Source organism: Fundulus heteroclitus, chromosome 6, assembly GCF_011125445.2.
Source record: "Fundulus heteroclitus isolate FHET01 chromosome 6, MU-UCD_Fhet_4.1, whole genome shotgun sequence".
NCBI classification, from domain to species: Eukaryota; Metazoa; Chordata; class Actinopteri; order Cyprinodontiformes; family Fundulidae; genus Fundulus; species Fundulus heteroclitus.
This window is the reverse complement of record NC_046366.1, coordinates 22,221,869-22,236,528: the sequence shown is the minus strand read 5'-3', so window position 1 is coordinate 22,236,528 and position 14,660 is coordinate 22,221,869. Positions and strand designations below refer to the sequence as shown.

Here is a 14,660-nt window from a genome sequence, read left to right as displayed (position 1 = left end):
AAAAATAAGTGTTTTTGAAGCAATGCCTGGGTTTTATTTTAAATAAATTGTATTTAGCACCCTAATGTATTGTGGTGCACGGAGCTAAAATAGACATCTTTATGTATTGTAAAGACATGTCAGACAGATGTAGCATCACTTTTAACTTAAAAAAAAAAGATCTAACATTTGCTGCAGTGCATTCTGAATTTTAACATATGACCCAAATACTTTCCACCTTTTTGTGTGATATAAATGCAAAACAATAATATTATAGGATTTTATTTGCATTTTTTATATCATTAGATGGACAACATTAGCAGTAGTGGGGCATTAATAATAAAGGCTGTCATATAGTTGAAATCTAGTCCATGTTAGAAAACACAGCACAATTATATTCATATGCCATATTTAAGCAAATCCTAATCTTAAATGAGATAATTAATTTTGAAGATCAATGTATCACTTAAGTGTCTTCAATGTTGCTGTTTTTCTCTTGTAGTTTTGGCAAATTGAACTGACAATTTAATGTTGGACGAGAAGGCCTGGCCCTCAGTCCCTGCTCCAATTGATCCCGAAGAGGTTCTATCTGGTTGAGGTCAGGACTCTGTACAGGCCAGTCAAGGTCATCCACACCAACTCTCTAATTCATGTCTTTATGAACCTTGCTTGGTGCACAGATGGACATTCATGTTGGAAGAGGAAGAGGCCGTCTCCAAACTGTTTCCACAAAGCTGGGAGCATGGATTTGTCCAAAGCATATTTGTCTGCTCAGATATTTAGAGGTCCTAGAACTGAGGGGCAAAGCCCCCATTCCACCAAACCTTACACTTGGCATAATACAGTTATACAAGTACAATTCCCCAGGCAGCCGCTAAACACAGACATGTCTGTGACACTCCCAGATGAGAATCTCACCGTCTTCATCACGCTACAGAACGCAACATCTATTGAAGCAATATCTCAACACAAATCCAGGGAGCAAAAGCTTTAGGAACAAATTGTTCTTTTAATTAGACAAAGACCTTAAGCATGCCACCAAAATAGTTGGAGAGTATCAGTCAAAAAGCCCTGATCCAATTCCTTTACGTGAGCAAGGCAGCTTACAAACCTGTTTCTGTTACACCAGATCTCTCTGGAGAAATGGGCCAACATGCCAGCAACCTAAAGTGAGAATATTACGGTTAGATACCCAAATCATTTAATCAAAGTCTTCTATAATCTATTATTCTAAATATTAAGGAAATGTGTGTAAATTTCAGAAAGTTAAAAAAAAGATAAATTCTTATTATTCTGGCATTTATTAACTATGATTCATTTTTAAACCTTGACTGACCTAAAACAGTTTTTTGATTCAATGTGCAACAGTGAGAAAAATAAGTTATGTGCTTCTTTGATACCATGCATGTAAATATTTTATTCCAACTGTATATAAATTCCTGCTGCAATATGGTGAATGCATTTTTCAGCAGTGCAGGCTCCTCTGAATCCAATGCATGTTTCTATAAATTGTTGGAAACATAAGAATTGTAGAAACCATTGCAAGAACTGCAATAAACCAACAGTGCAGCACAATGCAAACATAAATGTCTAGCAATATATTCACGATGCTTGCTTTAAGCAATTTAATTAATTTACTAAAAGTTGCACGCAAAGAAATAAAAGCACTGAGGAGAAGTGTTAAAGCTCTAGTGTGTGCCTATGCTGCTGTTTGTGCTTCTGCAGAGGGGCTTTAGGGTCTGACTTCATGAATCTCTGCTAATAGCTCCTCAGTGAGTCTATCAGGTTGAAATACAACAGTGTAAATCCATTTAATGTTGTAGACTGACCTAAAAAAAAAAAGAAAATTTTGACTCCACTTGCTCTTTCTCTCTTAATTGTGATAATTAAGAGGTTTTTTTTCTTTTTTTCCATATATTATGTATATCTTTTTAACCTTCAGGTTAGAAGTTGGTCAACTTTGATTCAGGTCTTATTCTGTTATTCAGTTTATTCTTTGCTGCAATCAATGATTTGCAAATCCTCCTATTTTACACTGCTGGCCCTGATGTATATTTATGTATAAGTAAAAGGTGTGAAAACCGAACTACTAAGCACTGCATCAGCAAAGGTAAAAAAAAAAAAAAGAAAAAACCTTGTAAAAATAACTTTTTTTAACACTGAAGGATCTGATCCAACTTATGGATAGAACTTATACTGTGCGTTGCAAAAATACTTGTACATTTTCACTTTTTGTCACATTGTAATAACAAATTTTAATGTATTTTACCAGGATTTGATGTGATAGACTAACAAAAAGTAAAACATAATTGTCAAGTGGAAGGAAAATGTAAGATGGTTTTGAACAGTTTTTATAAAGATATCTCTGAAAAGTATGGTGTACATATGTATTCAACCCCCTTAGTCAATCCTTTGTAGATAATTTGTGTGTTGTGATTAAAACAGCAAATCTTTTGTTGTTTGCCTCCGCCAGCTTTGCTAATGTAGAGATTGATGTTTTTGCCCATTTCTTTCTGCAAAATGGCTTAAGTTCAATCAAACTGGATGGAAACCCCCAATGAACTTTAGTGTTCAAGTTTTGCCACAGAGTCACATTTGGATATATGCATGGACTTTGACTTGGTAATTTTAATATGAGAATATGCTTCGATCTAAACCACTTGATTGTAGCTCTGACTACATTTAATGTGTTAATTACCTGCTGGAGGGTAAACCTCAGTCCCAAATATTTCGAAGTCTACAGGGTTTACCTCTATTTTTGCCACATCCATTTTCCCAGCAACCCACGCCAGTTTCCCTGTCCCTGATCTTCAGAGCATAATACTGCTGCCACTACATTATACTTTGGAAATGGTGTGTTCAGGTTGCAGTGCAGTTTTAGATATACTCCCCACATAGTATTTTATGGTACCACTCATAAAATCACAATAAAACACATTAAAGTTTTTGACCATAAGAAAATGTAAAAAATGTAAATTGCTGTGAACAATCTAGCGAGGAATTGAACAAACATAATTGAAAATATTGATAAGAAAGACCAAGATGATATGACATGATCCAACTAAACCCGTCTAACGTTGGGCCACCAAGCGACTCAATCTAATAACGAGAACACAGAACCCCACAAAACATTGCATCACATTTAAATCTGTGTTTCTGTAAGGCATCCGCTTAAAAGCTACAGACCGCAACCTGCATGGTTATAATTTTTTTTAACTACATGGCAGAAAACAAATCAAATAATATGCAGAACTGCCATGACTCCCAGTCATATAGTCTTGAGTAGACATGCAGCACCACAGCAACCCATACAACTTGGGAGATATATTTTTAAACCATACTAAATGGATCAAACGGCAACAAATTTGAACAGAGACTGAATGGAAGTGTTGGACAAACCAATGGTGTCACTCACCGAGGCCTGGTGGGTTCTCTGGACACGGTGGCAGCGGTTTGGGAGAAGGTGTCTGGTTGTTCTCAGGCTGCAGACTTGGCACCAGCTGTTCACCTGCGGCCAGATAGGTGGCTGATGTTGCATTGGGTCTTGAGAGGTTGAAGTAGTAATAATGATGTCCGCTGCCCGTTCCGCTGCTGTTATTCCTCGACCCATTTCTGCCGTTGTTGAAGCGGCTGAAGAGGTCAAACCGCTGCGAGTAGACGTCAAAGTACAGGATCATCATGATGAGGAAGTGGAGCAGGCAGAGCAGCAGGACGCCTTTGCAGATACGCTCCAGAGTCCGGCCCAACATCAGCCGGGTCATGACAAACGGAGGTGGCCGTCCTGTGACGGCCAGCCACGGCAATGCTGGCGTGGTGAGGTGAAGCTACGGGAATGCAGTCATTCTGTTGTTTCTCCAGGTGATATCAGCTGCTGTCGGATCTCTTATGAGCTCATGTGGATCGTTGGTACTTAGTTCTCTGAACTTGAGTCATTGGGTCACTGATGAGGAGTGGAAGACCACTTTAGCAACTTCATCTGCTATCAGCAAGACTGGTTTGATTGTGATCAGCCTCCACTTTCTCTGCATGACAAAGGAGCAATATACTTTCAAAGGTGTTTAGTGCAGAAACTGTTGGTCTATTAATGCCCCCTAGTGCATGATTATGAATGTATGAGACTGTTTTGTCAGGATTCACCTAACCAAAGATATAGATGTGTCAAGTGGCAGCTGAAGCCTTGGGGTACTCCATTTTTAACACATTCCAATTACTGAAAACGTTGTTTCTTGCATTGAAGATTTCTGAATGATTGGTGAACGGATTGACGGCACAAATATTCATCTGTAACGAGGATGTGTTGTTATGTCCATTGGAAAGGCTTTATTCCTCATGGCTCCAAGAAGGTAGTCACAAACCTGAAAACGGAAAGAAAATAAAGCTGAGAAAACCCAAGTCAAAAATCAGTATTCAATGCTAAGAAAAAATGTCCAGTGTTTTCTTTTTGACTCACATTCATGCTTTAAATCAAACACATTTTTTTTATATCAAACCAAAACAACCTGAGTCAACACAAAATGCAGATTTCAAATGATGTTGTTTTAAGCAAACTTTATCACTGTGAAAATATAACAGCCCCATTTTTAAAGCTACAGTAGGTAACATTTGGAGAAAATTTTTTTTAGATAATTTGCAAATCCGTCACTACATCCTGACAGTAAAATATGAGACAGATAATCTGTAAAAAAAATAAAAATAAAATAAAGTTCCTCTGGCTCCTCCCAGTGGTCCTACTGTGCCTTGCAGAAACGCATCACTCCCGGTGAGAAACAACCAATCAGAGCCAGACGTTCCTCCAGGCTCCGATTGATTGTTAGCAGTGTTAGTCACACTCATGTACTGTACACACTCCTCACACCCCACTTTGCACGGTTCATACAGGCATTCAAGCTCAACATTGTCTGTGGGCTGCAGCTGTGCCTCAGGCAGAAAAACAGCCTAATGTTACAGGAAAACTGACAATTTGTCGAGTGGCACCTGCTCACGAAACAAAGACAGGTGAACAGAAGACCAACGATGAAAAGCAAGCTAAAAAAAAAAAAGAATCAGAGTGAGTCCCAAATAAAACAATGGTAAACATCGGAGCGACTTTGAAAAAGTGGAGGGTAGCTCAATATAGTTAGCCACATTTCTGCTTGACAAGTATCACTGCTTGATTTTTTTTTTTTCATGTTTAATACCTACACAACTAAGATAGCAATGGTTACAGTATCAATGGGAATAGCACAAATCTAAATTTACTCTGTAGCTTGCTACTATTCCTCACAGTTAGCCCTTCTTACCAGCCTGCATGTTCATAGGAGGTTCTGCTGTGGGGGAGAAGCTGTAGCGCAGCAGAGAGCAAGGGGGAGGGACCTGTAAGGTGTGCTCGTTCAAATTTTCAGGCTAAGTCCATGAATTTCTCAGACCTCCCTACTGCAAATTTAATTCAATTCATGATTTAAATTTGCAGTACCCGATTTTTCATTGAATTTCATGAATTGAAAGAATTAAAATATATCAAAATGCAACACATGATGCCACAATCTAAAGAAACTCAAGAAAAGACATAGCAAAGTTACAAAATTCTGTCATTCTGGAAATTTCTAAGAAATGGGGATTCCAGTGAAGCACAGAGAGTCATTTATCCAAAATTTTGAAAACACGAAACAGTAGAGAACTTTCCCAGGAGTGCCCAGCCCACCTAGATTATTCCAAGAGAATCTCAACAACTGCATTGAGGGGGTCACAAAGGAACCCAAAAAAATCATCAAGCGGAAAATATGAAAAACTTTCTGTTGATTGGTGACAGATTTATTATTTTAATTTTAAGTTTTGCATTGCTTTTTCACTTTGTTGTAATTTCTCAAGGTATCTTTAATATTAACACTTATTAGATTATCTGAAAAATATGTGACAAAAAACAAAAAAACAAAAATCTGTCTCAGGGGCAAATAGCTTTCATACAAGGCCATGTAATTTAATTGTCAAAATATGTTTTTCTGTTACCGGTTAAATAATCTGATTTTACTTACTTAAACCAGCTCAGGTGAAATGTTATTAATTATAAAGGCATATTCTCACTCAGTACGGAGACTTCTTGTATTATTGGCTGCATGAAATTGAACTAAACATCATCGATCTTCCTCTGGCACTTTCGGCATTCAATGACCTTGTTCATGTTGGCTGGCTGAACAGCAATGAAATAATGTAGAGGTTCCTTCGCAGCAGAGTATATGAGTATACATGTGAATTTAAAGGAGTAAAAAGGAGAAGAAAAAAAAAAAAAAGAAAAAAAACGCACAAATCGATAACAAAAGCATTTACAGACGCAAACGAACCGAGAGCCTTGACTGGGGCAGTTCAGCCAAATTGACATGCCAAGTCAATTTTCCAGTCAAGTGGTTTAAAAAGCATTTATGATAAAACGAGACTGCAAGTGGGAATACACAAAAGCAACGAACATATGAGGAAAGGAGAGAAGGAGGAGAGGAGCATTAGTGCATTCCCACGAGCCAATCACTGAAGGTTTATGGCTTTTCCAATAAATGAGAGGAAAAGATGTGGAAAATAAAAAACCCAGAATGACATTAGATTTTCTAATGAAAACCACAACAACTTCTACAAGCTCACAATATTTCTATGCCAATAGCAGTACTATGAAAAGGGAGGACACATAAAGAGTATGTCACCTCTGTTTTTTCTCAGAGGAGACAACCTCTGGAAAAGTCATGCATTCATAATGAATGGCAGATCTCTGCAAGCTGTCTTTACAGTAAGAGCTGTGTGTGTTTTCGTAAAACAGGAACAATCTAAAATTAAATCAGAATACGTGCCTGTAGCATTAGGGCTACAATACCTTTTCTGCATAATTACTAATTGTATTCATTCCAAGGTCAACACATAACTTTTACATAAGGCTATCATGCATTGGATAATCAAGGATGTTAGAAACATTTTAAATCCAGGCTAAAACTAAAGGATAGTTAAGACACAATATCACTTTTTTTGTGTAAGTAAAAAAAGAACAGCAGAAAAACTTGCAAAATCTCCTATTTTTTGTTTTTACACGTCTTATTTCAGGTTTGCAGCAGACTCTGTGGACAGGTGTTACACCCAGAGATTAGTTTTTAAATACTTTTACATGCATTCTTCTCTGGACAGATGTATCCCCAGGTACGTCTTAGTTTCCAAATATCATTAATTGGGTTATATTCAGCATGTTTGAAAACTTTCCACCAAACTATATTATTGTGTAGATTTTGTTATGACCATCTCCAAAGGTTGCTGCATATCTTCCCTTCAACAAGAAAATATTTGCATCTTTTGCAAATAACACTAATTTTAACATTCTTGATACTTTACATTAATGTTGACATAAAATATTTCCTGGCCTGCCACTGACACCTGTAGGACTCCAAGATTGGTTTCTAAACAGTGCAGTGCATCCACATGGATACCGTGTTTTGTGAGACTGTAAACAATATTTTCTTTGAAACCAGGACCCCGAGTGGATAAATTTCAAAGGGTTTCATGTTGCCGTGTGTACATCCTAGCTGCATCTTTTCTTAAATGATGACTTTGCCTCTCTATGTAACCTGCATGTGCCTCACTCTCACAAATAACAAACATGGCGCTGTCAGGTGTTGTATTCATCCTGAGGGTAAATATTGGCTTTTTTTTTATTGCTGTTAGTAGCGTTCTCGGACCCTTCCTTTCCATTAAGCCCTTTGTACACAGGGTGCCAGATGCCAACATATATTTAAAAAAATAACTTGTGTAAATGTTTGTGCTAACTAATACTACTAATACAATTAATACTTCACATTAGTTGTCTGCACATGCGTGTTTGTTTGAATGTTTCTTTGTCAATGTCACAGCGCCACCAATGGGCCCACTATACCTACTAAAGTGTTTTCAGATGTGTTGCATCCCCTTATGTGGACGCACATATTTGGTTTTAATCATTTATGAAAATTCACCAAGTTCATCTCCATGTGGATAGGGCCTTAGATGTCTGATCTATATTCTACCATTTCAAATGACTGATGCTAAGTTGTGTGTGTTTGAATAAAGCATGGATGAGTTGAAATTGAAAAAACAGATTTCACATGTCAATCACGTCATAATTCATATGCACAGTTTCCAAGCCATACTGTTTTGTTTTTTTAGAATCTTCACCAACTAGCACAATGCTTTGACAGGTAATCAGTCTGAAAGAATGAAACATTTTGACCTTTTTTGTCTTTCAACAAGAAAACTCCAGAAGAAGAGAGTTTCCTCTACGGTGCAGGTATTGAATTGCATAGCTCAGCAGGGAAACTGGAAAAAAGAAATCCACAGACCGGATTGAGAACTTATTTTGCTCAGTTGCACAGGACGTCTGAAAGATCAGTGAAGACAGAATACAGATCAGCACTTTTCCTCTCATACGGGGAACAAAAAGAAAGCCCGCAGGATGCAAATCCATTTTTCTCACAGCATCTTCATTTTCTAGCATAACACTGAAAGTCTTCTCAATTTAACAAGTGAGCGTGTTGTTTTTTTTTATCTATTTATTTGGTTTTACAAATGTCTTTCAACTCCAAAAAATAAAATCATTTTTAGTTTTGATCTGATGCGTGTCTCTACCACTCAGGTCTTTATACAGTAGCTTTTCTCCCTTGAAATATCAAAAATAGCAGAGCTGATTGTTCACATGCACCTTAACATGTTAATGTCAATTCTAAACAAGACCAGGAATGTCCTTTATAACTTAAAGGCTGGAAAGAATAAGAAGGGATTGAGACCCTTTATATAAGCAGTTTATTTAAGGATGCCTGTAACTCCCTTTTTGACAACAGCAATAAATTTCATAACAGAAGTCCATTATATCACGTCTGCCAAGGAGTCCACCGAGAAATACCACAATAATACCAGCCAGTGTCTGCTCACACTAAGTTTCAGCACAGCCTCAGAGAATGAACAGCACAAAGGTTTTGTCAGCACCTTCGTCATCACCACCATCTCCATAGAACAATGGACTTATAAACATCATAGGAAACAAAAACAGAAATATGATAATATATCTAATTGGGTAAAATCACCTGCAAATAAAAAGCTAGATAAAATTCAAAAACATTAACATGAAGTCTATTTCCCATTTTATTCAAGATAATGATAATTTGGGAAAAGTATAAATAATGTTTGGAAACATCTTCCTATATTATTGTTTTGAAAGAGAAATCATAAATCGGCCAAAACCAGTATCGATCGGCAGATTACATAAACTGCAGAAATCGGGAATTGGCCACAAAATTCTGATTGGTGCATCACTGCACAGTTTTAATGTCGCAAAGATGCTCCAGTCAACATGAACTCTAAAAAAAAATTTTTGTTTTTGACACAAACAAACTTCCTGTTTGCCTCTCTGGTCCTAAAATTGAGATTTTTAAAATCTTAGTTTACGCTGAACATGTCAAGGACCCGAATGCAGATAGCGGTAAGGCGATGATGATGTTTAATAAAGAACAAAAGAACTTACAAATGTCACACAGAAACGGATTTCAGGCACAGGGAAGATAGGGTGGTAGAAGTGAAGAAATCCAACAATGAAAAGAGGTGAACCAGCAGAGGGGAGAGAGAATCAGGGAGTATATATGCAGAGGCAAAGTGGAGAGATAAGAAAGAAGACAGGCGGACGTAATCAGATGGCATTAAGAGCAGCTGAGATCAATGAAGGTAGGGAGCTGAGAAACAATACTGAGCTGGGGCTGACAGGGTAGAAAACAGGAGCGAGGCTAACTAAATAAACAAGACACAACCTATATAGTAACTAAAATATATCAAATGGTCCACAAAAGTAAAAAATCTCTAAGATTTGGGATTAATCCATATGAGCATTACTAGACAAAGGAGTTACACGACCTGCTGCAGCCCTCCACCATTCTTAGAAGCCGACCTTGCTTTATATCTTGTCAATAGAGTTAGTTTTAACTCCAGTGAATATTTTAGAAATATTCATATATATATATATATATATATATATATATATATATATATATATATATAACAATTGTAATTTAATATGTTAGACAAATGGTTCCCAGATATATGGTATATACACACAGACAAGAGGCTAATTAATGATAAGTGAAACCAAATAAGCCAGGGTTGATGCCACAGGATGTGTGTCTATGATTTATAATGCCATAAAAGGTCTAAATATATTTAAAAAAAAATGTGTTTATGAAACACACAGTGGAGCTGACCTAATGTCCTGCCACACTTTTCTCTTATCACAGAAGGCATGTAGGAGAAAAAAAATATCTACTCCGTTTCGACTTTAGGAAGCAAAAGCTGGGGGCTTCTTTGAAAAGAATAAAATGGATGTGTTCACAGAGCAGATGTTATTTCCAAGTAAAGCTCTCACACTTATGGTTGTTAACTTGATAACGTACACCTTGGAAATTAGCATTTCAAATTATGCTTGATTAGATCACAGAGGCAACATTTATAAAACTATGCTGCAGAGGATACAAGTCCAAAATATATAACACATACAGTATATTCAATGACAGGTCCTGTATGTTCGGATTAATGTCAGAAAATGTAATCATTTCAATTAGGTTAGCCCTATTAAGGTGCAGTAAATCAGAGCAGCTGTGGAGCTCATGTAACATTGGCAGACTGTGAAAGACCTCTTAGAGACGCTGTTCTCCATCAACGCACTCAGGTCCCGTCACATACATTTGATGGACTCCTCTTTAAAAGACGTCACGTGTATACATTGAAAAGCAAATTTAAACGATTTGCAAACTATGGCACAGAGTCTTTCTGCAACATCTGTATGTTACATTTTTAATTTTGTCAGCAGATGGACACCCAGATTGGTGATTTGTGATGCTACATAATTCATCACATGGGACTGAGCATATGCTGCCAGGAGCAATGGTCTGTAGCAAGGGGCCTTTTACAAGAAGGGTCAACGGAAAACAAAACATCTGGCCTTCCAACTCACTGTCAGTCACAGGAATAAAGCCAGTCCCAAAGAGAGGTTTAGAAGTAGAAACATTTATTTAAAAGCTTTTTTTTTTTTGGTCTTGGGGAGTTCATAGTATTCAGAGAAAACTCCTCTCAAGGCTAATTCCTTCGTTTCTACATCTTTGAGCACAAACACACTTTTAAAGTCAGTGGGTCAATCGCAAGCCTGCAGAAATTCAAAATATAACCTTTTGGTTAAAATGTGTCACATTCTGTAGTGGAGATCACATCTAGTAAATCTCAAAAGTCAAGGATAAGGGATCTTTCTATGGAGATCATTTTTAAGCGTACCTCCTTCGTGTTCTAGTGGAGATTTTATTTATTTTTTACTTTTATTTAGATCAGGACTCAGAATTTTCTAGAATTATCCTCTAAGTAATTACATTGTTTTTCCACCGGTGACAGAGAGAGTGACATAGTACACATTTTGCAAGATTTTTTTAAAGACAGATGAATGTTTGTGCTTCTAAAACCGGTAAGCTTCTCTAATGCAGCAGAACATTCAGTATTTGAACGACATGGTAAGTATTGAGCAAAAACATTCTAACGCCTTCAATTTTTCCAGATTTTGACACAATATAATCAAAACCTTAATTGTATACGATACGGTTTTATGTGATGGACCAAATGAACAGTACAGTTACAGGTGTTTTGTAATGGCCCTAGAGGTTTTACTGAGAATAGTAGAACACAGACATCTTGAGGACCAAGGAACACAGCAGACTAGTCAGGGATAAAGTTGGAGACATTTAGGCTATGTTCACACTGCAGCCTGAAGTGACCCAATTCCGATTTTTGTTTCCCATATGCGACCTGGATCTGATCTTTTTATGACAGTCTGAACAACACAGATCGGATTTTTTCAAATGCGACCCAGGCCACTTGGATATGTGGTCCTGAATCCGATACATATCTGATCTTTTCAAATGCGACCTGTGTCTGTACGGCCGGGTCGCATTTATTCGACCTGTACGTCACCGATACTCGACAAACGTCACTATTCTGCGTCCTGCTATGCAAAAGCGGGAAGAAAGACGACACCCAAAGCGGACTACAATGAGAAGAGCAGTCAATGGACGGAAAGCTCCGGTTAGAAAATAAATTAAAGACCGCAAAATGCGCACCAGCATTACAATCCATGTTTACTTCCGCAAACACTGAGGACGCTTGCTACGTGTGACGTCATCGCGTCCTTGAGTGCGCATACGGGACACTTTGGTTGAACGCATTCAGTTCTCACAGGAGATCACATACAAGTCGCATACATTTGGAAATGTGAACAACCACACAAAAAAAATCCGATTTCACAAAAAAATCGGAATTGAGCATCAAGACCTGCGGTGTGAACGTAGCCTTAAAGTACGTGTTGGTTCTAAATCAATATCCTGAGCTTTGAACATATCACAGATCACTGTTTAATGCATCATCAGGAAATGGAAAAACAATGGCACATGTTTGTCCACTTGAACTTGTCTGTTGTATCTACGGAGGAGCGGCAGAGATCCACAGCACAAGCATGAGAACCTATTGACAGGACAACTGCTAATCATGTACCTCAAAAATGGTAAAACGTTGGCCCAAATGCAAGACGCTGTGTGTGGTTGAAGACTAACATCACACATCATCTTGCACATATCTTCCACACCCTTTTCTTCAGCAGGAAAGCTCTTGAGAATTGATAAGAAGACGGATGGAACCATATTCAAATCGATTCTGGAAAAAATTACGTTACAAGCTGGAAAGGACTTAAAGGAGAACTAACCCCCAAATCGACATGTTTTGCTAATAAACTGTATACATGGATGTCTTTAGTGCTGTCTACATGTTGCGGTCGTTATGTTGACAATTTACTGCAAATTTGTTGAAATCCTGCTTTGGTGTCTAAAGTTGTCTGTGTGGCACCCTCCTCATGTTTGACAAGTGTTCTGCAGTTTAATTTTTAATTAGTATTTGTATTGGCTCAAAATATATTGTGATTTATAATCTTAGTATTCAGTTATTTAGAATTTATTTACTTTGTTCTAGTAGCCCAGACCACGCCCAGCCCTCAACCTGCACGTTCCCTGGTCCTCCTTTTGGTGCATTTTTTTTGTTTTTTACAAATATCAGATGTGGGCTGAGTAAGGCTCTGGTATGAGGGTTAGAAGGCCTTTAAAAAGACATGGAGGATTGCCTTTTACCAGAACAACAACCATCAACAATACCCATTTACATTAGAGCATGTTTATGTGTTAAAAATGATAAGAATAGAGTGGCATAAAAGGGTGCTGCATACAAAAGCTATCTACACCATGTATCATTTTCCTTCCATGTCACAATGTGGTATTTTATGTTTTTGTATTGCTAAAAACCCAATACAACACGTTGAAGATTGTGGTTGTAACATTAGAAAGCAAGGAAACTTTCAAGTGGTATGAATAATTTTGCAAGCATCCTTCCTTTGAGCAAAGATAAAAAAAAAAGCTGACACTTGTCATAAAAAAGCCTTACCTTAACTGTGGTGGATTCGTGTTGCTATTTTGGATGATTCTCGAAGAGCTATCGCATGCAACAGTTTGCATCAAACACGTTCATCCCTACTCTCTTTACACGTGTTACATTGCTGTTTTTTGAGCTGCAACTTTTACCTGTTTTCTCAGTAATTCTCACACCTCTGATTGCCTCGAGCTGCCTTCCTCGCAGGTGAGTCTCGGCCAGATAGCAAAACACTTTAAAGTTGCCACAGTAACACACCTACCAACACGAAATTACCTTCACAGTCAGATTGTAAGGCAAGAGAGAGAAAAAAACAACAACCAAACAAACACTGCAGCTACAATAATTGTTGTGCTCAAGGGCACCTTAGTTTGATGGACATTTACCTTGTTTCACAGTGCTGAAGCACACTGGGGACCAATGAATGGAGGAGATGAGGAAAGGGGAATTGAAATGCATGAAAACTGTAAATCAGACAGATGCAAAACATGTAAATCTATAACTGGCAGAGGAATTCTCTTCTTGGAATTTGAACACAAAATTACACCGCCATGAGCGCCACGTCTTTACATCCTGTGCTATCTATTTAGCATAAAAATTTGAAGCTTATTAAACTCTATACTGGGCTTGAATTGCCTTTTAGCAGCATCGTCATTGATCACTTCTAACAAGGTTTGAGGCACTGGAGCAGAAGCTAGTCACTTCCCGGCAATAGCAAATGGAGATGTGTCCCTTTTTTTCTTTGCCAACACAGATATGTACCTATCTCTATTTTTCTAAAGACTCTGATTGCTATAATGTATTTATGAACCTTTTATCCTCCCAATCGTATACTTAATTTTACCTTCTCGTTTTAACCCAACGGTCACATTTCCTGCTGCAGATGTATCAGAACCATTATGATTTGATTTTTGCAACAAAAAAAAAAATATCCCTGCTGCTGAGGTCTGAAACTTTTATTGGTTTTCTCAAACTCTTAAACTAAACAACCAACTAAATCATGCCTTTCTAACTCTTCAGCAGATGTTCCCAGTAGAGCCCTCCGGCTGCAAGCCTTGTTTAGTTTGCTTTATGTGCATTTCTCAACCAACAGATGAGGAAAACAGCAGATGTACGACTCCCATCTTCACGACTTAAAGAGCACTAGAAAAATGTATTCTTTTTCTTTCAACTCTAGAGCACATTTGACATGAATAAGGATGTCTGTA

At 37.7% G+C, this 14,660-nt stretch overlaps 1 protein-coding gene across 1 annotated transcript in view; it reads right to left on the bottom strand.

Annotated features, from left to right (window-relative positions):
* Positions 1-14,660, bottom strand: part of b4galt2 (UDP-Gal:betaGlcNAc beta 1,4- galactosyltransferase, polypeptide 2) — a 232,507-nt gene that overhangs the window by 193,073 nt on the left and 24,774 nt on the right. Inside the window, exons 2-3 of the mRNA XM_036138341.1 lie at positions 4,117-4,334; positions 3,395-4,001 (exon numbers count right to left, since the gene is read on the bottom strand). Coding sequence (XP_035994234.1) covers positions 3,395-3,740 — 346 coding nt within the window. The 5' untranslated portion in view covers positions 3,741-4,001; positions 4,117-4,334. The remainder of the gene's footprint in view (positions 1-3,394; positions 4,002-4,116; positions 4,335-14,660) is intronic.